Source organism: Glycine soja, chromosome 10 (genome assembly GCF_004193775.1).
Source record: "Glycine soja cultivar W05 chromosome 10, ASM419377v2, whole genome shotgun sequence".
Lineage (NCBI taxonomy): Eukaryota > Viridiplantae > Streptophyta > Magnoliopsida > Fabales > Fabaceae > Glycine > Glycine soja.
In genome coordinates, this window is record NC_041011.1 from 46,689,399 (window position 1) to 46,713,038 (window position 23,640).

Consider the following 23,640-nt stretch of genomic DNA (forward strand, 5'->3'; position numbering starts at 1 on the left):
ATAATTTTAATTTAATTCGTAGCCTTTAGTCTATATGAATGCATTGTTGCTTTGGTTGAGCTTCATTGTGTTGAGTGGAAGCCTATTTGATTATTGATCCTAAGCATTCCAAAAGAATATGAAAGTGGCTTAGAGTTGTTATTGAATTCTAAATTTAAATTGATAATTCTAGTTTGCTGAGTTAAGGATAGATTTTGGAATCAATTAGAAAACATGAAAATGATTTAAACTTATTATAGAATAGGCAGGTACCCTTTTTTTCGATTGATGCTTTTGGACGGCAGCACTAGACTTGGTCACACCCAATTCTTTCGACAACAACTACTTCAAGAATTTGATTCAGAAGGGTCTTCTTCAATCAGATCAAATTCGGTTTAGTGGAGGATCTACAGATTCTATTGTGTCCGAATACAGCAATAAGCCTACAACCTTTAAGTCCGACTTCGCAGCTGCTATGATTAAAATGGGAGATATTCAACCATTAACTGCTTCAGCAGGAATCATAAGAAAGATTTGCAGTTCTATCAACTAAGTCAAATTCTACTGTTGCATTTCTCACTATTCTTTGTAAGCCTCTTCAATATTCTTATTTATTCATTCAATTGTATATGTTGTTTCTATTTCATATTGATCCGAATTGTAACAAAAAAACAAATCTATGTAACCAAAAATAAATCATTCATCAAGGAATTGCATGTTTAATTTGTTTTGTTTCCAAATATATGACACTTTTTTTTTATTGCACTATATTTTTTCTTTCGATCCGTATGTTCATATAATAATTAATAAGAATAATGTTGATTTTTTATGAAGAAATTTTTTAGGAAAAGGAGATGACACGCTCCAATCTAAGGCAGAAGAAGCTTTCGAACCCAAAATAGTTATAAATATACTTACAGCTCATCCTAAAAACACAACTGAAATTTAAACTTGCCATCTATCAAATGTGAAACCATGTTTTACTTCACATGGTCCACTCCTTGAGGTTGAATATTTTGGTTTTTTTTTTTCTATTCAACGAATTTTTGTATTAATATATTCCTAAGAAAGTGAAAGTATTAGTGATAATGTTTACATGTTGATTATTTTCTTAACAAAATAATTACTCCTAATTCTTTATTTATTTTGTGATATAATATGTATTGCAATATTAAACAAAAATAACATAATATTCATAACTTTATAATATTAAAAATTAAATTTCACTTCTAAATATCATAACTAATATCGCAATTTTTTGTTAATATTAATAATAAATTAATGACAATAATGATGAAATAATAATCCACCTTGTAGTGGCACGAGATTTTGAAAGGTCATTTCCACACAAGCGTATCATGTCAAGCATTTTCATAGGCAGCAGTTTTGGAATTTCACTGTTTTGTTGAATCATCAGTCAAGTATCAACAACAAACATGATGCTTATCCACTACAGAAAACAACAATTGACACTCAAACAACAAACACAACTACCTCTGTAAAACAATGGTCACCCGAACCACCAACCATTGTGAAACTACCTACCTTCAAATACTGTGACACAAGTTACCAGCCAACACGCAAAAACATATGAAGAAAACAAAGTAAATTTCTCTCTTATACGCCAAGTAACGACACGTCAGCTCTCAGGCGCTATCAGGCATTCTCATCTGTGCCACTTCAGATGGTGGTCTCAGTGTGCAAACCATTTCTCTTGTTTTGCCAAAGTATACCTGTAACATGCATTAACATGCCTTATAGTTTGAAATGTCATAGACACAAACGAACTGAATATCAAATTTGATAAATACCCAAACCCTTCCCCATCAAAGAACAAAAAGTAAAGAAGCTGATCTCAAATACAACAAGCACGCAGTTGAATCCTGTATAATCAAGAAGTACCTGATCTAGTGAGTTCCTCAGCTTACTCTCCATTTCTTCAATCATCCTTCCCATGTTACAAAGATGACCATCAGCAACTGATAGCTTCATACTCATCTAAAATATAAGGAAAAACTAATTTTGGATTAAGAAAAAACTAAAAAAAAAGTTGCCTCAAGCTAAAAAGCATATAGATATATGGACTTTATCAAACAAGAACCATGTAATTAATTCAATGTTCAATGAAGGTGCATTGTTCATTATGTGGCTTCTCAAGACAGAAAAAACTTAGCATGCAAGCGTTAACTAAATGATCTAATTGCCAACAAGAACTAATTCTGTCAAAACTTGCCTGACGTCTAATTGATCCAGATAAACTGAAAGTTCCTGATGACTCATTATTTGTAGTCAGAGTCAGCATAACTGTACTGGTTAACCGATAATTGGTGTTTTCTTCTTCCTCTGGTCCCACCTAAATTAACAAAAAAAATGAGAGGACTAAGAATTAATGAAATAAACTTGCAAGAAAAGAATCAGAAAAATTAGAACTAAACAGAGATATTTTAGTTTCCCAATCTATTGAAAGTCACTATTATACATCTGCATTTATCATGTTTAGTCTTATAAATGGAATGATACTTTACCTCTATAACATGTATAGCATCCCATGCACCTTCCTCTAAATATCCCCGTCGACCCTGCCCTGTCTTTGAGCCATCTTTAATCATGGAATTGCAAAAAATATCACATCAGAAAATAGGTCAAAAGGATGAGTAGCATTAGAGTTTACTCAAATAACAGCCCCACCTTTCTTTATTAAAAAGCAGGCTACGAAACCTTCATTATCATCTTCCCACATGTAAACTGATGAAATGCCACCTTCATAATACCTATGATATTATCCATTAATGGTGCATATTGTTTTAAAACAAAATAGCTCAATAATTGTATTCAGATAGACAGCAAGAAGAACAACACAAACATGATCATGATCTTCAATTCATTTTCTTTGGAAAGAAGAAGAAGCGGAAATTAGGTAATAAATAATAATTAATCAGGGAGAAAGGTTTCTTAATTAGACATCTAAAAAAACACATAAGCTCTAAAGATGAGGTAAGTAAAGGACCTCACTGGTCACGATATATTGCAAATATGTCATTTGCTTCGATTTCAAGCTTCCGCAACTCTGAAGAAGGGAGGGACCCATCTTCTAATGGTGGATGATATTTATTTGACCAAGGTGATCTGCAGAGATATACAACAACAATAAGTTTAAACCGTCCCTGAATAGTAAACACATTAAAAAGGGAAAATTGTGGGGAACACTCCCGAGAAATAAATTACAGATCTGTCTAGGAACTGAACTACCCAGCAACAAAAATTAAATATTGGTACTGGTCTCCATTTCAAGATCGTGTTTTCCACAAAATATTTTGTTATTTTTATATTACACAGCCATATTCATCAAAAGACCAGTAAACATATTAAATTTCATTTAGATTAAAAACATAGAATTAAACAAATATTAATCTTTGTGGAAAATCATTTATTCCATTTTCCCTCTCTTTCTCTGATATTTCTCCCAGGCACAACCAACTTGCTATATCTTTACCTCTACATAAATCCCCTTTAAAAGAAAATGCCGATGTTTTAAATTTAAATGCTATACCAAACACGGTTTGAGGTTTTATTAGATGTCACATTCCTTCGGTACATGCTACTCAAAGATGATTTCAATAAATAAAAAATTAACTAGATATACTTCATAACAATTGAAAAAATTGACTAAAAATACTTGATAAAAGTGAAACATGCTTAACAAAAAAGAGTTGTTAGAAAAAACCAGAGAAATAGGGATGATTATGGAAAAATGAAATGAACCTGTAAGAGTCGGCGTCTCTGTTGTATTCACACAAAATGAACTCCTTGCCGCATTCGACATCGCACAGAACCTGAAAGTTGGAAAAGCAAATCGTGAGACAACATTCATTAGAAAATTGAGGAAAGATTTAGGGCAGAAGAAAAGGGAGACCTGGAGGGGCTGATCGACTTGAGAGAGGAGATCGGAGGAGTGGTGAGGCATAAGGCTCAGAAGCGCAGACAGAGCTGTTTCTGTGTGTTTCGGCGGAATCCTCCGCATCAGTCCCATCACAGCTTCCATTTTCTCTTTCACAACACAAACACATTCATACACAGACGTCGACGCGAGTGATGCACAACAATTTCTGTCTACCCGTTTTAAGTTTGTTTCGCTTTCTTCTTTTTTTATCCGAATTTCCCTCCACCACCTCTCTCTCTCTCTCTCTCTCTCTCTCTTCCTTATAGTCAAAAGAATACAATAGTATTTACATTTTAATTTTCTCTCTAAATATGATACATACAATATTTATTTTCTTTTGACTCTTGTATTTTAATTTTTTTGATAAAAAGATAAATATTTTTATATTTATTTAAATTTATAATACATTAATATAATTTAAATATATATTTTTGTTATAATTATAACTTGTAATAAATAAATAACTTTGAACATATAAATTATGTCTTAAATTTAGTATGAATAATTTAGATTTTGATATAATATTTTTTAACTATTGATAATTTCTTTTTGAAAAATTTATTGAATTAAATTGAAAAATGAAAGAAAATAACTTGAAAGTGATAAATGATTATTCTCAAATAGATGAAAATGAAAGTTAGACATTTAAAAAGACTAACAAGTTGTTTGTTTTAGTGGTCTTAAATTATATTTCTTTAGGTGAGATATTGATTAAGGTTTTTCAATGATTACATTATAGGTGATTCAGTTAGGTTTTTTAAAGAATATTAATCATCACTAATAACATGATTAACACAAAAAATCATTTGAAAAGGAAGAAATAGAATAAAAAGTATAATAAAATATTAAGTTGTTTGATTTAAGAGAAACATAAGAAATATAGTGAAAGTAATATTATAAAGTTGTTTGATATAAATGAAATGACAAAAAGGCTCTCTAAGTTATAATTTATAGTATAAAAATATATTATAGGTTTTAGATATTATTTATATAAATGATGATTAATCTAATCCAGAATTTGAAACTTTTGGGTGTAGATGGGTTCCACTCACCAATCATTCTTGATACTAAAGGATTTTTCACTTTGAAATTGAATGAATAGTAGGCGACTGCGACCATGCCTACCCATACATATGATAACAAGCATAGGGTCATGAATCATGATTAACCCGCCATCACCGAGAAAGAGGAACGAAAAGGCTTTAGTTGTTGTTTGGGTGGTTCAACTTTTTGCCACATGCTCATTGCCAGATTAGGAACCCGAGATTGGAGACATAGACAAGCAAAGTGTTGGGAACTAGCTTTTGTCTGTTTTACCAAAGTCATCCCACCAAGTCTGAATTCCAGATAGATTGAAATGATTTATGTGAATTTGTCTATCATATAATATTTTATTATTATGAACAGTAAAAAACTCTTGATATATAAAATTTGATCTAGAATACACTGGTAAATTGCGAGTGTCATAATCATTCAGCTCTCATGTTCATCGATATTGGGTTGCACATCTCAACGTATCAGTCGTCAATGAAAGGCAGCACTGCATAAGTGAGAACCATCCCATTTCCTTATAGTAAAAGATAAAATGCAACCTAGAATAGTAGAATCTAAACTTCTAAAGTAATTTGCATCGATAGTTACGTTGTTGTTGGAATCTTCTTTTTTGTTGTTGTTGTTGGAATCTTTAAAAGAGGAATTATTTGAATTTATTTAATTTGTCTTAACGAACAACTTACGTGGAACTCGTTAAGAAGAAAAAAAAATGAAATGTCGATTAATTTAGAAATCATATTATATGTTTAGAACTCATTTAATATTCGATAAAAAAGTAAAGCTCATTATTCGGTAAAAAAAGAAAGCTCATTAAATATAAAATTAATTTGATTTTATCTTGTTAGATGGTCTATTTAGTAATCCAATAATGATTTGTTACGGTAAAAGTAAACTAAATGATGAAAAATATCAATATAAAAAAAAGTAAGAGTGAATTATAACTCCAAATAAAATTCTGGATTTACCTCTCTGAAAGAAGACATTCACCTAACCAGTACCCCCAAATTGTATCTGTTAAGAAGCCCGGTTAAAGCGGAAAAAAAAGTATACTTAAAAGGCATTTGAAAAAACCTATTAATTTTATTTCAACTTATTTTAATCATAAGTACTTGTATAACCTCTCTCTTTTTTTTTTTTAACTCATTTCAATAAGTTCTTCAAAATAACTGATGAAAACAACTTATAATTTATGAAAATAATTCAATCTTACTTCCTATTTGATTATATACATGAGTGTTTACATGATAAGCAAATTCCACAGATGCTTGATTAAGTTGTTTATTCAAGCATACTCTTAGTAGGATAAAATATTAAATCCATATACTTCAATTTATTCAAATAAATTAATAATTTCCTACCAAATTTAGTAAGATTTGAAAGACAAAAACAATAAAATTCATATTGATTTAACCAAAATCAATTTTACAAAATTATGATCATCCAAAATCAAGTTTACAAATGCTGACCCAAACAGATTATATAATGGAGATGACCAACGAAATCTTCATGCAACTGTGTTGAGTTTGGCTCGGCGTTCTTCATATGATGCTAGATTTGATTCAACAACAAAAAGAAAGCAGTCAGAATGAAGGAACCAAGAAGTATATTTCGTTTACATGAAGAAAAAAAAAGAAGTATATTTCGTGAATATAATTTGGTGGGGAGCTTGGAAGAAAACAATGCATTCACGTTCCATTTATACCATTCATTTAAGTAATTTTTACAAAAATTTCAAAATATTGCAGGAGACAGAACTTACGCTCAGTTGGTCGTGACATAAGAGGGACATGGGAAACTTTCTTCTTGGATCCTTGAAAATGCAGCAAGCTTTGATCTGGAAAAGGAAGGGTTATCAGTATAATAGATCACTGTGAATAAAAGTAAGCAAAGTAATTGGGAAGTAATTTGCTAACGCATTTGCAACACCATTTGATAGAGGCACACAATTAAGAAGAGCTTCATGAAAGATTGCAGCTTGAAGCTGGTAAATTTGGCATTCATTCACCAAGTGTACATGCAACGCTTCTCCCGCCTCTAGATATGCAATCAATTAAATAAATTCAAGTTGTCAAACTTTATAAGTAAAAAAGACCCAATAGGCAAGCAAAGAAGATATTGGAATTTGGATGCAACCAAAGTTTACGGCATTAATATGCTAACAAACTAGCACAAGATCTGCGGAAAGGAATCCAACTAACCAGCCAGTCACCATACTTCAAAAGTCTTACAAATCAGAAATACCTGATGAACACATAAACTTAATGTTGTCAAATTCACAGGACTGAAGAACCAATGGAACCTCTGAAGCCATAGTGTACTGGGGTTTCCTTAGGATCCTAGCAGTGTCCAGTAGGATATCAATCACCTTCAAATTTAAGCATGTAATTGACAACTTATTATCTCAAACTACAGAATAAGAAATCCATATGTAGAGATGAACTGTCCTAGGATTTAACATTAATTTTAATATAATAATAATATTAATTATGAAAAACTAATAAAGAAGAGCATTGATTGAAGTAAAATATGTAACTTAATTGAAGAAAATATTCAAAGATAATCAATGCCTAATTATAAAGCATTATAAATAGAATTCTTCAACTCAATTAAAAAATTATTTAAAAACTTTCAAATTCTAGTTATAAAGTATATAATAAATATATTATGCAGGTACGGGTAGGATTGGTTAGTATAGTACGCATACTCTCACCTCACCTGTACACATGAAGTCTTGTGGATAATTACCCATATCCAAGCCCAGTCCCATTTATTAGGTAAATACTCTACCAATGGGTACTTTTTTATGATACCCATTGAGTTTGAATCCTATTGTTATCCCTAGGTGACACCATCATAAGCAAGAAGGCAATACAATTTCCTAACAAACATTTAAATAGGTCTATCCCCCGTGTGAATGAGTTGTACCCCCTGATAATGTAGGATATACTAAACAGCTAAAGCATAGAATCCCAGAGAGAGAAATACTCTCAGTAGAAAAGGTCTCTCTCCATGGTTGATTGTGCAAGTGTTAAAATATTTGATGTATGATTGCAGCAGTTTGAGAGGACTATCAAAACCTCAATTCAGACATCGAGATGATAAAAACAATTATGCTGTACAACAGTAACAGAATTTTTTCAACTAATACATTCTAAAAAAAAATTAATACCTTTCTTGGCTACTGTTGTTGCACAAGAATGCATTACTATAGGACCAAAAATTTTAATACCTCTCTTGGCTACTATTTGTATTTAATACACCTACTATAGGACCAAAATAAAGTAAAAATAATGCATAAATTATGATAAAAATCAAATTTTATCGAAGTGATTTATATAAAAGGGTGTCAGGTACCCACATTTGGAGATTCAAGACCTTTGCCAACCATGAATAGAACAACAACCATGCAGCGAACCTGATGCCATAGAAAGGCACTACCTCTTATCTTGATCACCCAAAGTTGATTATCATTGTACCTGCAGGTAAATGGGAAAAAGTGTTGACTTCAAGCCCAAAAACTGGCAAATGTTCCACCAATCTTAGCTTCACATAAGTTCAGGATATATTGAATATTAAGATAAGCTGCAACACTCTAATAGTGGTTCACATTTGCAACATCCAATTTACATAAATTTCTAAGTGTTGGTTTCCTACATATTTCTATTTTCTTGCCAGCAAAAATGCACATACAGAAACACAAGGATGAGGGTAAGAAAAATGTCTACCAATCTTAACCTCACATCTGTAGGAGAAATCTCAAACAACTTGATGCGCCGCCTGTAGTTGTGCACATTTGCTGCATCCATTTTACAGAAGTTTCTAAAGTCATGTTCTCCTACAAGTTTGTTTCCAGCACTCTCCATGGCCTAATGGGATAAGAATCAATGACAAGTGTTTACAGATCGCATGCTTCAAAAATCTTTAAAATGATTGGAAAGAGAAAAAGAAAGACAAAACAAGGTTCAAGAAATTATAGAAACTGCATAGCAAAATTGATCTCCTACTTGGATGTTCAAGTTTTCTTTCCAAAAGAAATATTTATACTCCCTGCTTAAACAGCTGAACCTGTATTGAAAAAGCAAACATGGAACACGATAAGAAAATAGAATTATTTAAGATATCAAGCTTCATTAAGTAAAGAGTTAAATTAAATTTATTGCAAAAGATCTTCACAATATGAAGGTTAGCGTCAGTAAATACAGACAATTCAGCTTGCATCACTATCCTACCCCAAAATCCAACTATGTCCAGTGTGGCCACAAGGGAAAGTAGTTCCCTTGTCCAGCATTGTTCTTAGAATGTGGGTTTGGACCTAACTCAATCCCAAAAGCTAATTCATGGGGTGAGGGATGCACCTCACTTATATACTCTATCTTATCCTTATCTCCAGCCAATGTGGTACTTGGGTTTTTCCCAATACACCCCCTCATGCCCAGCCCTTTTGGGCTTGGTGCGTGGATGACAACCCAAGTTCCACATTGGTTAGAGATAGTGCCAAGATAGAGTATATAAGTGGGGAACAGTCCTCACCCTATGAACTAATTTTTGGGGTCGATTTAGGCTCAAACCCACCTAAGAATAGTTTATTGCAATCATTATTCTCTGTATAATTTAATCATCATATAAGAAGGAAAAGTTTTAAAAAATGCATACAAACCTTGCATGGAAATCCACAGGAGCAGGACACCAGCCCATAATTCTAATGTCATTTGGAAGGACACGATTTAGCACTCTAACATAATCTATTTCCCCTTCTACAAAAAAAGGATTGTTTTATGAAAGGGGAAAATAAAGATACATAATTTTCCACACAGATGTCAATGATATATAAAGGATGCAGTAAAAAGTTAAGAGCATGGTTTGATAATTATAAAACTGTCAAAAAAAATGTTACAAATTTGTATTTACATTGATAATTGTCTAAAACCATAGGACACCACCATCATTTTGGCATCAGCAATATACAACTCAATGGACATGAACTGAACAATAAATACTGTATAACCAGCATAGGCCCCAAACCTATAGCAACAAATCTACCACTCAAGTAATCCTCTTGATATCTATGATGCACAAAATATCTTATTACTGGTTACTAGTATTATACAATTGAATATCTCCACTTACCTTAGGAATGAAAGGAGGAAAATTAGCTAATCCAGAAAGATTAAATATTTATCGCGATTCAACCATTTTTACCACCTCCGAGCATGAAGTTTTAACTTTTAACTACACCTCAAGACTTGATGGCTTTAGATTAATACAAATATGGTATGGATTTCATGCTAAGAATGTTTCGGCCTAACAAGATTAAATTCTTAAAAAATGATGAAAATCAGAAGCAATAGAGAGAAAAAATTATTTTAAAAAGATTGTTCCGCTAACCATGTTGCTCATCCAAAACAACTCCAGAATTTCCATTATTTGTTTCAGATATCTTGAGGTTTGATCTTAGGAAAAGAGCTATCACCTGCTTCAAAATGTTGTCATCATCAGAACCAATTAAATAATGAATTAACAGATTATATGAAGCTCCACCATTCAACAGTACAATAGTGAAATACAACAATTAGAAATTTGACACTGACATTTAACCTACCCACTTCAATGACCTCATTCAATGAAGAACAACAACAACAACAAAAGCCTTATTGCACTAGGTGAGATTGTCTACATAGATCACACAACACCATTAACCTCAATTAAAGGCCAAATCTATAGAGATACTACCTCCAGTCCTATATATAAGAAATAAGGTAACATTTTCTAGGTCCTAATTATAAGAAACATAGGACTACTTTATTGCTAAATTTCCTAGGTCCTAATTATCTTAAATCATTTGATGTCAAGGGTAGTCTTGGAATAAAATTAAAATTTATGGCAAACTAACTAATCTAACTACTTTTATTGGTTTTGATGAATTAGGTAATTGTTTCTTATATATAGGACCAGAGGTAGTATTATTTACCATGACATCCCTCTAAACCTACGATAACACATCACATGCCTACTAGTAGATAAAGTAATATTTGGTCAATGAACTGCAACTTTTAGTGATATAGTATTACAATCGATCTTACTGACCAATTCTGTCCAGATTCAAGACTTAAAACCATATAAGCAAGTGTATTCCAAAGGGGCTATTTTAAGGATAATTTTTCATGGTTTGGGGGACTTAGTGAGAAATTGGAAAAATAATCTACATGTACACACACCAGAAGAATCAAGGATCCAAATTCGTTTGACCATTTAAAGAATACAAGTGCACTGAGTTTAGCAACAATAACAGAGGTTCCAATCCAGTTACTTGTCTTCATTCAGGTTTCAAGAAAAATGAAGGTCCCAAGAAATGATGGAACCTTGCGTGTGATAGAGTGGAAGGGAAAATAAAGTCAATTGAGATGAAGAAATCCCAAGCAAAGCATAAATCGCCCATACAAAGGTCTTCCCCCAAAGATAAAGAGCCCCAATGTTAATTATAATATATTAACTTGTTTAGAAATTTCCTCTATAGTTCTCTCTATCTCTATTGAGGCGCTCAGCAAAAGTACCTCATCTTTTCTTCCATAGCATTTGCCATATAGGTCTATACTCTTTAGAAGGACAAAGATCATTATTTATTAGGGTATCTTAATACAAAAATAGAAAAGATCAAATTAGCTTTTCTTAATCATGTTATGCATCAGTCATTGCTAATAGAAAGCACTTCCTTTCTATTCTTTTACTCTTTTGTGCATCAACTTACTTGTCCAACAGAGGAAACCCCCTTGTCTGTTCTACCACATCTTGAATACTGTGATTCCTTCTTATCGCCAACCAATAGCCTTGTTTTCTCAAAAGCTTTAAAAAGTTCAGACTGCAAGAAAAATGATAAAGGATAAATAAAACAGAGCCATTCACACACAATGCCATTCAATGGTTTTACAAAACTATCCTCAGAGATGACAACCATAATACTTCATCCAGAACAAATAATAATCTTAGATAAACTGATAATATTGAAAATTCTGCTTCATGGTACTCATGATCAATTTGTGCAGATTGAGAATTATTGGCTTGGGTTTTTGAAAAAACAAACCTCAACAGTTGGTTCCATTTGTGCCTCTGAAGCAAAACCATAAAACCTGTATTTTTAACAGGAAGTCAAAAAACCTTAATATTATTTATCAATGGAATTTAATTCAATAAGCATCTAACTGTAAAGAACCAAATCAGCAAAATGGTAGGGAATAAAAAACAGAAAAAAGCTTTAAAGATCTATCATATGGAACTAAATAATCATGGGAATTTCACATAATGAAGGATCTATCATACGTCACCTACAAAGCAAGCTCTGAAGATATATAAAAAAATACTTACTAAAATAGAAATCTATAATTGATAGATTGTAGCATGATCTTGATAAATCAAAATTCTATAATATTTTGTGTGTGTGCGTGCATTAAAGAAATAATTTATATTAAATATGCAAATCTGTCTTTTCAATATAGATCAGCACCTCAGCAGAAATTGATAAGATGGAAAACAGCAACAAAATCCTTTTCCCAGTTCCCACTGGTTGAGAAAATACATAGGCTGAGGTGAAAGGCTTGACTCTCAACCTCACGATAACTCAGACAGAAGCTGAGGTAAATTGTTAAGACAGAAAACAAAGCCAGATATTACAGAGATAGTATATACCTTTTTCCAAAGTACATGACTTTTAAAGCTACATATCTCCTGCTATGATGACTCATAAACCTTGTGTTATAGCCTGTATCATGATGCAAAAGCTAATTTAAAGTTGTTGATCTGTTTAACTAAACTGATAGAAGCCAGAAGTGAAAGAGGGGAAACCCATATACATAGGCCAGAAATAATTTTTTAAACAAACACTGTTGGAGCTGAAAAACAGAAACAAAGCATATGCATAAAAAAAAAACAACTGAAATTATTAAGTTATGAAGTTCATCAGACATAGTACAAAGTTTTTACTGAAGAACAGAAGTGGAGCTTATATTTTCAAATTTTATATAATTTTGAAAAATAAATAAATAAAGGGGAGGGAGAGGTATAGTCCCCTAAAGAAAAAAATAGAAAAAAAGGAACCTGGCATTTTCTCTATCTTCTCTTCAGATTTCCTGTTGCCTTTTTTTGATTTCCCGCCTCTCTCATCAGGGACATATACTTTTTTCTCCATCTGCATCACAAATTCAAACAAATTGCACTGAAGAATGCAGTTTCCTCCCCTTCCTCTTTCTTTTTCATTGGTTAATTTTTCAAAGCTGAAAACTATCACTGGACTCCAATGGCCAAAAAGATAAAAACACAGTAAAAAATACGCGAAGATAGCTATGAAACAGTTTACTAGCTAACCTCGTGACTGCGGCAATCAGCAAGTTGGGACAATAACTTTGCATTCTCAGCTTCTAATTCCTAATAGTATGAATCACAAATCAGAAGGAAAAATCACATTAAATATGCAAGCCCAAAAAAATGTAACTGGTTTTTCTGTTCAAGGTGATCTCAGTTTCTAGTAACAAACAAACAGCAACAAAAGCAAAGGATATATAGTTGCAGAAACCAAGAATAATTCTACTGAAAACCAAAAAAAAAAAAAAACATGGAAAATTGGCTGAAATTGAATGAAAAATACCTTGACCCTGGCTTGCAAGCTGGTTATGAGTTCCGCATCGCTCAGTTGCGTCGCCATGCTCAAGACACCAACAAACACTACACCGCAGTTCGGTGCAGATGGAATGGAAAACAAGCTCTACTTGGTGTTACTGTTAGGTTTTGTTTTCAAATTACGCAAAAGAGCATAGGACCTTCACCGACTCCATGAACTTGTAATTTAATTCTTTGATAGGAAAATAACCTACCTACCAATGGATTCAGGTTTTGTTTTATTTTGGCTTAATCCCACTCTTATTTACTTTCTTGATTTCTCAAGTTTTGCTATTCAATTTTTTTTTTATTTCTTGTTTTTAAAATTTCATTAATTTTGTTCATTCCTTTTTTGCTAAATTGATTTTTTTGTTTTTCATTTATAATTCACAATTTTAGTTACTTATTTTTTCAATTTTTTGAAAAATCATATTCTTTGTTCGATCCTCAATTTCACTGATAATGTTTCAATTGACTAATCCTGCCAACACTATTAGATTAAGTGTGATCATACAGGGCCCAAGACAAGAGGCATGCATTTGAAAGGGTTTATGCTTATTGAAATAATTTCTTATATTAATAAAAATATATTAAAATACAAATATTTATAAAATATTGATAATGATAATAAATCAAAATTTATAAAAGAAAAAGTGAAAAAATAAGAGGGCATTTTAAAAATAAAAGGTTGAAATGTGTAGAATTAATGTTTAAAAAAATGAAAAGGTAAACATGTAATGTTTTAAAAAAATTAAAAATTAATGCTTAAAAATTTTGAAATTGCAATAAGGTAATTTTAAGAAAAATATGAAAAAAATTATAGCAATAGAAGTTTAAAAATTATAATAAAAGGTGGTGATCCTTAGGAAAATAAAATAAAGTTAAAAATATATAAAAGGGAACAAATATAATAAGGTCTAAAAAAATATAAAATGTTTAACGTTAACATACTTTTTTAAAATAATAAAAATATTTAAAAGGAAATATTTTGTATAAAAATAGAAGAACTGTAGACATAGAAATTATTAAAAATAATTGATAAAAATAAAAAGGTTAAAAATATCAAGTTCTGAACAAAATATTATGATTTTAAAAAATAGAAGTTATATATATATATATACACGGTGTTAAAAAAAAAACAAATCTAACATTAAAATGTGTGTAAAGGAAACTTTTTAAAAAATGTGCAAAATTGAAAAAGTAATGCGAGGGATAAATGCTTGAAATCATTAATGAGAATGAATAGGAGACACATCATATGGATCTCCCGAATTCTAAATAAGTAGAAGACAAAACAAGTAAATAATGAGGAACTTTATTGTCCCCTCTCAGTGTGAATCACAAACTATTCACGTAAGAGTTTGGCATAAACCTGCAACAATCTTCCACCAAACCATGAAACAAAGATCTTCCTAACTCGTCTTTCTTTTTTCACTGTTGAACTAATCAGTCTCAAACATTTCCTTGAGCATCATGGACAATTGTATCCTTTCTAATTGTGTAAATACAATCTGGGGGCTTCTTCCACGTTGACTCAACATGAATTTGACTATTCGGACTAGGTAATAATATTCTGAGGTTAAAGACGTTGCTCATCACCTAGCTACAATCTAGTTTTCTATTTTTAAAAACACTTTGATTTAGAGCAAACCAAATACCCCCCACAATCTTCAACATCAGTAATTTAGTGTCACCAACCAACTCCTCAGATAGCCACTCTCTTAAAGTGTTTTGCAAATTTGACTAAAGATAAATTACACAGATAATTTTTAAAATATTTTTTTTTGTGATTGATTAAAATTTGCTAAAAATTACTAATTTTAGTGAGTTTCACATATCATTTAATAATTTGTTGTCCAGGTTTAGAAATAAAATCTACCAAAATTAGTATTTATCAACAAATTTTAGTTAATTATAGATAAAATGCTAAAAATATAATGTTAGAGATAATGGCGTTATCATTTTTGTTTGACTAAATTGTGCAGTAACGTACAATTATCTCATTTATAAGATAATGCAATTCTTGCCTAATATTAACAAGTTTATAAATTCTTCAACTTGATTATTCGTTTTTTATAAAATAAAAATCTTCCTATTATAAATTTTTATTGTAATTTATGTACCAATTTTCTAATTTTTAAACTGATTTTTCTGAATTAATAATATAATTTATTTGAACCAACCACTTGATGAACCAATTTCCCCATCTGGTTTGCTCCGATTTAGTAATTATATATTTTAAAATAGATTAAATATATTTTTAGTACTTTCAATTTGAATAATTGTTTTTAAGTCCTTAAAAAAAATTATTTTTAGTGCGTCTTTGTTTATTGTGTTCATAGTTTCAAAAACTTTGTGATAGTTTTTAATCATAAAAATATTATTTTTAAAAAAATGATTTCTAGCAATTTAAAATCACAAAAATATTTTACTTATATGGTTTGGTGATAGTTTTTTTATATATTTGGACGATTTTAAAGAAAAAAAATAAAAATATTAATGTAAAATTATTGTAAATTTTTACATATAATTTTTTTCAAACTGTCACAAATCATCTTAAAAAATATTTATGATGGTATAAAAGGATCACAAATTATAACATCATTAATATAAATAATGAAATGGATTAAAAGTAACTTTTTAAAAATTTAAAAGACTAATAAAAATGAAATTTAAAAAAAAATTAAAAATAACAATTACCTAAATTTATAGAAATAAAATTATATTTAAATATTTAAAAATCAATAAACTTTATCCTACATCTTACTAATAAATCCTAATTGGATATCAATATAAATTTTACCATACGAGTCTATAAACCTTTTTTCTCATAACATAACACATAATAAGCTAACAATTGCTATACAAAAGTTGTAAATAATTATGGTGGAATCTTGGGGTGTATTTTGTTAGTATTGTTTTTGTTATGCAAACCAACTCACCTCGGAATTCGGAATTATTAAAGATGTGTTTGATTTGTAAAAAAAAAGTAGGACATATAGAAAATAAGTAATTGAGTCACAAATTAACTTTTTATTATACACTGTTTAATGATTGATATATACTTTAAGTAATTTTGTGTTATATCTTATTTGATATACTTATGTATTTGATAAAATTTTAGGTGAATTGATAGTACCTTGACGACGTAATAAAGGAGAGACACCTTCACGGAAGAGACACGATCCCTAATACTTACTGGACGCAAGACCTGATGGCGCGAGATAAAAAGAAAGAAATAATGAGTAAAAAGAAAATAACAACCATTCATAGGATCCTCGTCGACAGAGAAGATGTCCTCATCCACAGTCACTGTATGACGTTTGGAGAGAAAAGTTAAAAAAAACAAGCGCATATAGAAAAATAAAAAAAATGTGAAATAATGAAAAAAATAAAAAAATAGAAATAATATTATATTTTTACTTTTATTAAATACTTGACTAAAAAGTTATAAGAGATTTAAATAAATTACAAATTTTTAAGCATTTTTCCAATCCATTATTATTTATTTTATACTATTCCTTAATTATTTTTAAAATTACATTAAATAAATATTTTTATGCCGGACAATTCATTTGTTTTAATAAATCAAACGCATTCTAACTCTAAAGTGGCATGGTATCATTCATCCAAGGTTCGTAACTTTACCTCGCAACACCTCTCGCATAAATAATTGATGTCTTAACTAATTTACCTTTAAATCTATTTAATAATTAATTAAAGACACATCATCCATAATAATTCACAATTATAATCTAAACATGAATAGACCAACCACGTAAGATTTTTTTGTTCCTTTTTTTTCCATAAAATTGATTTATAATAAAGAAAAAATATTTCCCCCTTTTTTTTATAACTTTATATGGTTTTTGGCGAAGTGGGTCGAGTACAAGAGGAACAGTGCAGAAAGCGATCGAAAATGGTGTCCCTTTTTCCCTTTTGTGCTCGTAGTTGACCGTCGAATAAAATCTAATCCCCCAAATAAATAAAGAAGCGAAACCAAACCAAACCATCGAGTGCGTTGCACCCCCACCGTAAGCACAGCTATGTCGTTGCGCAGGCGAACCTTGCTCAAGGTCATTGTTCTCGGCGATAGCGGGTACGTTCTTTCTATTTTCCCTGCAACACCACCCTTTTCCAAACCCGAGAAATCTGATTCGTTCATTGCCATTGCCAGGGTTGGAAAGACCTCGTTGATGAATCAGTATCCTCACGCGGCGCGCGTCGCACTTTCTCACCGCTTTTCTGATTCGCTTTGATTCATTATAATGATTTATTATAATTATATTAGTGCATCTGTAAAGTTGATTAGATTTGTGTTTGTGGTTAATTTGATGATATTTTTTTATAGCTTTTTATTTTTATAATTTTATATGTCCTTTATTTTTTTTATTTTATTTGGAATTTAGTTCTGTGTGGACCTTAGCTAACTGTGTAGATACGTGCACAAGAAGTTTAGTCAGCAATATAAGGCTACCATTGGGGCTGATTTTGTCACCAAAGAGCTTCAGATTGATGACAGACTTGTCACTCTACAAGTGGGTTTCGTTTCCTGTTTCAACGGTATTTCAGTATTCTTTTTATTTTTGCTGCTTTAGGATTGTTGCGAAAATTGTGTTGTGTTTCAATTTGTTGTGTTGTATGTCTGGTTGGTAGATATGGGACACTGCTGGGCAAGAGAGATTCCAGAGTCTCGGGGTTGCATTTTACAGAGGTGCCGATTGCTGTGTTCTTGTGTATGATGTGAATGTGATGAAATCGTTTGATACCCTTGAGAACTGGCACGAGGAGTTTCTCAAACAGGTTGCTCTTGTTCTTTTCTAAATGCTCTATATCTCTTACTGGTTTGACTACTAGCTAGTGTGTGCTCACAATATCGACAAATTGTCTCACACTTGTGTATGACCTACCAATATTGGACTTTCTGTTTAGATTTATGTTCTCACTGTATTTGTGATCCAGGCAAACCCTCCTGATCCAAGGGCATTTCCGTTTATTTTACTCGGAAACAAGATCGATATTGACGGTGGGAATAGTCGAGTGGTAGGCACTAGGCAAATACTGTTACTCCTCAAAGTTTTCTTATTTTATCTGTGTAAATGTAAAATGTATACTTATCTTAAACACAGGTTTCTGAGAAGAAAGCGAAGGACTGGTGTGCCTCAAAAGGGAATATTCCCTACTTTGAAACATCTGCAAAAGAGGATTACAATGTTGATGCTGCATTCCTGTGTATTGCCAAGGCTGCTCTAGCCAATGAGCACGAACAAGACATGTAAGTTGAACTTTGGATTGGTATGAAGATGTACACAAATATAATTTGTAGTACTATATAATTGAACAAGACATGTACCATCTGTTGGCTATGATGCTAGTACTACTTGTGCTTTAAGATTAATATACAACCAGTATGCAATAAGGCATATCTACAGGCACTCGCTGTTGGAATGTCAATGAAGTGCTAGAAATAGAAGATGGTTCACTGATATGCATTGCATGGCACATACTTCTGTATTTTGCCAAAGCTTTTGACTTAATGTAAAAAATTTGTTATCTAAAATAAATCTTAATTAGCTGCTATGCATATGAAAGATGTCAAGGTAATTTTCCAAACCATCTTCAACAGCACAGAAGATTGCTAGTGCCATTAAGGTCTTTGGAAAGGTTTTAATTTGAAAGTTACGATCTCTTTTTGAGCTCCATCTTATGGAAGCATTGACTATATCTTAGTGTTTTGTACAAGTCAATACTAATTACTCAACCAATCACAGGACTACATCTTAGATGTGTTTTTGGCCTTGATACAAGCAATATCCAAACTCATCCATTTTCTTGTAAAGATGGTGTTCATTAAAGGCAATAAATGATCTCGCAAGAACTTGATTAGCCACATGAAAACCTAAATTTTCAGTTTTTCACAACAACTTCTATGTTGATAACTTGTTTTGAGTTACTACTATTGCACATGGCTTCTGCAATGTCCTAACTTCTTTGGTAATGATGTATGCAATAGAAGCTTTTCTCTTGATAATCTTTTTCTTTTTCTTATTAATTATCTTGGAAATCTTTTCTAGTTGCAGATTGCTTTGGAAGAGAATTTGCTAAAGATGATGACATTTCTTCTTGTGTGTATCATAGTAATTAAAAATAGATTAATTCTATTATTTTTCTTTATTTTTAATTGAAAATTTGTACTGAAGTAATAGTATTGAAACTAATAGAAATAAAGAATAGAAATATTCAATGGTTTTGACCTTTCCCCATCTTTTGCACTCTCAATTTTTGAACTAGTAGCTCCATCTTATTCATGGAACTACTTTATAGTTGCATCTAAAGCTATCAGATCAACTTGTATTGCCTTTGTATTGTCTTTCCATGAGAATCTCTTTCTCCAAACCTTTTGAAACTAATTGGATTCTTATAGAATGACATTACAAAGACAATAAAAGCTGAGTCTAGAATTCAGGGTGGAATTTTGTCCATAAAACATATGAAACTAGCTTTAACTTTTGCTTTTGTCTTTGCTTGGCCAAAAAGAACAGTGGTAGTTAGTTTGTGGGAAGCAGCTTTTCCATTTATATATGATACATGATTTCTAGATGGAAAAACTGGTCAACCTAGGCCAATGGTGGGATGGTGGGTCAACTGCCCTTTTTTTTAAACTTATGTGAAGGTCAACCCATCAATTTTTTAATAGTGGGTTAGGCTGTGTAGCATGGCTATCATTTGAAAAAAAAAAAAAGCAGTTAGGGGGGGTTGGCCAAGTTATTTAAACCATTGTTGTTAAAATCACAATTTACCTCTTAGGATCCTATGAGTTGAACACACCTTGGCGAGATTGCTGGTGAGCAAGATTGAAGTGGGATTGCAATCTTCTGTGTGCAATCATGCGATCATCGATCTCCAGTGAGGTAGAGCAAGCCGAAAATCCATTCATTCTCATTTGTGAAGCCCTTCCCTACCCATTCGTAACCTTCTCCTTATCCCTTTGCAAATCTTCCATGTTGCAACTGCTGGACCACCACACCACGCCTGGTCTGTTGCCACCTACGCCTTCTATTGCGCTACCAATTGTGCCACCCTTTGGCTGTAGCAACTGTTTTCAGCTTGTCTTTTGTGGAGAATATGTCTTCCACAAGGTTCTAGACCCATTCCAATTCCACCCTGTCATTGTATTGTTACAGGATCCATTGAATTACAGCTTGGACCAACTTTGGAACACAAGTTTGGCCCAAGTTTGTTCAAGAACTACTTCCTTAACAAGGTCAACAACACAACGTTCGTATCAACAACAAAAATAAGAATAAGGGCTTTTGCCCCGCTTTTCTGATTATAGTTTTTCAACTTAATTTTGTTTTAATATTGTGATTTAGAGTTATTTTCTTTATTTACGTTGTTCTTTTTTGCATATATAAGTGTAATTTTTCATTTTAGGTAAAAACATAGGATCCTACTTTCCTAGTTATGATCCCCAAGTTAAGAGTTTTCACCTCCCTCCCGATCCTAGGTAGAATCTTGAGTTTAACAACATAGACTGAAACAATAAAATTGACTTAATGGCGAACCCATTACACAACCTGCAAGATTATTAGTTTACATAAGCTGCCACTCAACTTGTCATTTTTGGTGGGTTAAATGGGTTGACTTGTTGAGTCAAACTTGTTTTTACCAACTCTAGTGAAATCTATGAAAACGATAAAGCCACCAATTCAAAATTTTGGACTATGGAAGAAAAGATGGGGGTGAAAAAGCAAAGGTGGAAAGTTAGCGGATGGAAAGAATCGGAATATGCATTGAAGACATTGATTTCATTGATACTGCTGATTTCGAGGCATTAAACCCATTTATAGGAATGGAATCTATTGTGAAAAAATCCAATTGTCTTTGGCAAATTCTCCTTGAAATCAATGTGTCTACTGTCTAGAAACTAGAAAGAAAGTAATCGTGATTTGTGAGGAAGACTCTTATTAAAAAAATTGATAGTGAAGGAGCTTAAGATATTAAAACAACAACCAAGGAAATTGCAGAAGTCATCTAAAGTAGTAGCAATCTAAAACCAATTGTCAAATGTCAATATTGAAAAACAAGTTGTGCAGATTCAAAAACCTATAAAGGAAATGTTTCATTCAGTTGCTATATTCGGTTTGATGTTCAGTTATTGGAGCAAATGTTCTGTGACACCATTTTATTTGTCTAGCAGCCAATCAAGTAATCTTTTATTACCCTCAATGGTCATCTTTGCCTAAATTGGTTTTTCAGGAAAAGAGAACAGAGCATGTATGGTTAAGATCAGAAGTTAAAGTCATGCGACGTTTTCTAGTGATCATTTGTCCTTTAAGTTCTAATTTTAACCATTCATATAATCTCCAAGGGTCAATATTTGATCCTTTCACTTATCATGAAAACGCATTGCTATAACTTGCTATATTCCCCACATGTTTGTGTATGTGATATTATGCTATTATGACTGCTTCACTTCAAACATGCTAACAATGCTTGTATCAATGCCAAAAGTACAACTGAGATTATCTTGTTTGGGAAATGATACCGTTCAATCAAAAGCTTCTTTTGTCTTTAAACTTCCAATGCCAAAAAGTATTCAGTTCAGTTGATATTTTAGAAAGTTTGATGTTCCATTTTCTAGAGGCAATATTGAATCAAAAAACTTGATTAATGCTGTGAAAAATAGATGGCCAAATTATCTGGTCTTTTATGGAGTCATAATGTCTAATAGAGTCTTCAAATGTCTTCCTGTTCTGGGATTTCTCTGTTTGGTTAAAAAATATGAATTGTATACCTGCCACTCAATTATTTCTTTATGCAGCCGATAGTAAGTATCCAAAACTGTGTATTCGTATGACTTATGAGATGATATTTATATTTTGGTATTACATTCTGTTTTTCACTTGGTTCTTATAGTAATATTTTCTCCAATGTAGATTGTGAATTCTTGCCACTGCTCTATTTTTTTTTTCCTGTTTGAGATGAAAATCTTATAGAAGAAATGGAGAGGAACTGGTTGAAGTTTGCTCCTCAATATTACATATCCCATTTGTGTATTTGGCCTTTTTGTCTTGAAAATTAAAAGAACAGCCTTTTGTTTAGTGTGATATTCATAATTTTGAGCCATCAGGAAAAAGAATGTATGTATATACATCGGTTTTATTAATGGCTGAAGGCCAAAATTCCGGCATATAAACACGCCATTGTGCCTTATGACAGGCTTCCCTTCATAAATTGCCTATAGCGGTTGGCAGGCAAAAAATCCACCACACCTTGGCGCCACCATGGCTGCTATTTAATAACACTGTTAGTGAAGGAAATAGAGTAGACACAAGTTGATGATTCTCTTACTGTATTATTGAAGAGAGAGGGGGTGGGGATGGATTTTTTAATTATTCAGAGTGAGAGAGATTATATTATAAGGGTGAAACCGTAAAAATATAACATGATATTAAATATTCATGTTCCAAACATAAGAATTTGATTTCCAATTTAATTTTTGCTGCTTAGCTGACTTCATAACTCTTTGTTTCAATTTCAATTGCAGATATTTTCAAGGGATTCCTGAGGCAGCAGTTCCAGAGAATGAGCAGAGGAGTGGATGTGCATGCTGATCTGGAGATACTGAATAATTTTTATGCATTCCCCTTAATGCTGTAGTTGAAAGTTGAAACTCTTCAAATTCTTTTTGGTCATTTAGTGCATACTGTATGTCTTGATTGTGCGAGTAAATTGTTATTGTGTACCTTGAGGTTGCCATTTTGATAAACTGTACCATTTATTGTAGTCCTGTTTTAGGAAGGACGAAGCTAGAGAATGTTGTACACGCAGGAAAAGCATGTTCCATTAATAAACCATGACCTATGAGATGAGGCATGGACCATGGAATGTTTTAAATAATTTTTGAACTTTTATCCGTTGATTGTCAATTTGAGATGCGGCATGGACCATAGAATGTTCATATTTTGTTTGAATGCTACTTAGCAGACATTAATCTTTGTTGGCGTCACATATACGGA

At 31.8% G+C, this 23,640-nt stretch overlaps 3 protein-coding genes across 9 annotated transcripts; 1 reads left to right on the top strand and 2 right to left on the bottom strand.

The window, feature by feature from the left end:
• Positions 1 to 1,329: 1,329 nt before the first annotated feature.
• Positions 1,330 to 4,164, bottom strand: LOC114370085 (probable F-actin-capping protein subunit beta). The gene is made up of 8 exons (XM_028327369.1): positions 3,893 to 4,164; positions 3,742 to 3,812; positions 2,992 to 3,105; positions 2,668 to 2,750; positions 2,505 to 2,578; positions 2,213 to 2,332; positions 1,882 to 1,977; positions 1,330 to 1,712 (listed from the first exon to the last, which is right to left on the bottom strand). The coding sequence occupies exons 1-8, from the start codon at positions 4,019 to 4,021 to the stop codon at positions 1,626 to 1,628; spliced, it is 774 nt and encodes a 257-aa protein (XP_028183170.1). The 5' UTR covers positions 4,022 to 4,164; the 3' UTR covers positions 1,330 to 1,625.
• A 2,180-nt stretch (positions 4,165 to 6,344) lies between these two features.
• On the bottom strand, positions 6,345 to 13,837 carry LOC114369376 (tRNA pseudouridine(38/39) synthase-like). 7 transcript variants are annotated; one of them, XM_028326597.1, is made up of 15 exons: positions 13,608 to 13,837; positions 13,328 to 13,387; positions 13,061 to 13,151; positions 12,653 to 12,725; positions 12,051 to 12,096; positions 11,718 to 11,828; positions 10,358 to 10,442; positions 9,630 to 9,726; positions 8,977 to 9,037; positions 8,708 to 8,838; positions 8,331 to 8,448; positions 7,214 to 7,337; positions 6,899 to 7,006; positions 6,732 to 6,806; positions 6,345 to 6,520 (listed from the first exon to the last, which is right to left on the bottom strand). In XM_028326597.1, the coding sequence occupies exons 1-15, from the start codon at positions 13,662 to 13,664 to the stop codon at positions 6,477 to 6,479; spliced, it is 1,281 nt and encodes a 426-aa protein (XP_028182398.1). In that variant the 5' UTR covers positions 13,665 to 13,837; the 3' UTR covers positions 6,345 to 6,476. The 7 variants fall into 7 exon arrangements, 4 of the variants coding, with proteins under 4 accessions (XP_028182398.1, XP_028182399.1, XP_028182400.1 ...); XM_028326598.1 differs by having other exon boundaries at positions 9,630 to 9,723; positions 13,608 to 13,733; XM_028326599.1 differs by having other exon boundaries at positions 6,917 to 7,006; positions 13,608 to 13,733.
• A 3,655-nt stretch (positions 13,838 to 17,492) lies between these two features.
• Positions 17,493 to 23,617, top strand: LOC114371996 (ras-related protein Rab7-like). The gene is made up of 7 exons (XM_028329357.1): positions 17,493 to 17,717; positions 17,796 to 17,822; positions 18,057 to 18,156; positions 18,275 to 18,421; positions 18,581 to 18,661; positions 18,748 to 18,893; positions 23,169 to 23,617. The coding sequence occupies exons 1-7, from the start codon at positions 17,665 to 17,667 to the stop codon at positions 23,233 to 23,235; spliced, it is 621 nt and encodes a 206-aa protein (XP_028185158.1). The 5' UTR covers positions 17,493 to 17,664; the 3' UTR covers positions 23,236 to 23,617.
• Positions 23,618 to 23,640: the final 23 nt, after the last annotated feature.

Coding starts and splice junctions, on each gene's coding strand:
- LOC114370085 (XM_028327369.1), bottom strand. CDS start 4,021: ATGGAAGCTGTGATGGGACTGATGCGGAGGATTCCGCCGAAACACACA. Junction 3,106..3,741: donor AGAGACGCCGACTCTTACAG/GTTCATTTCATT, acceptor ATATCTCTGCAG/ATCACCTTGGTCAAATAAAT. Junction 1,713..1,881: donor TGAGGAACTCACTAGATCAG/GTACTTCTTGAT, acceptor TGCATGTTACAG/GTATACTTTGGCAAAACAAG.
- LOC114369376 (XM_028326597.1), bottom strand. CDS start 13,664: ATGGCGACGCAACTGAGCGATGCGGAACTCATAACCAGCTTGCAAGCC. Junction 8,839..8,976: donor AAGAAAACTTGAACATCCAA/GTAGGAGATCAA, acceptor TTATCCCATTAG/GCCATGGAGAGTGCTGGAAA. Junction 6,807..6,898: donor TTGTGTGCCTCTATCAAATG/GTGTTGCAAATG, acceptor TTCCTTTTCCAG/ATCAAAGCTTGCTGCATTTT.
- LOC114371996 (XM_028329357.1), top strand. CDS start 17,665: ATGTCGTTGCGCAGGCGAACCTTGCTCAAGGTCATTGTTCTCGGCGAT. Junction 17,718..17,795: donor ATTGTTCTCGGCGATAGCGG/GTACGTTCTTTC, acceptor TGCCATTGCCAG/GGTTGGAAAGACCTCGTTGA. Junction 18,157..18,274: donor ACAGACTTGTCACTCTACAA/GTGGGTTTCGTT, acceptor TCTGGTTGGTAG/ATATGGGACACTGCTGGGCA.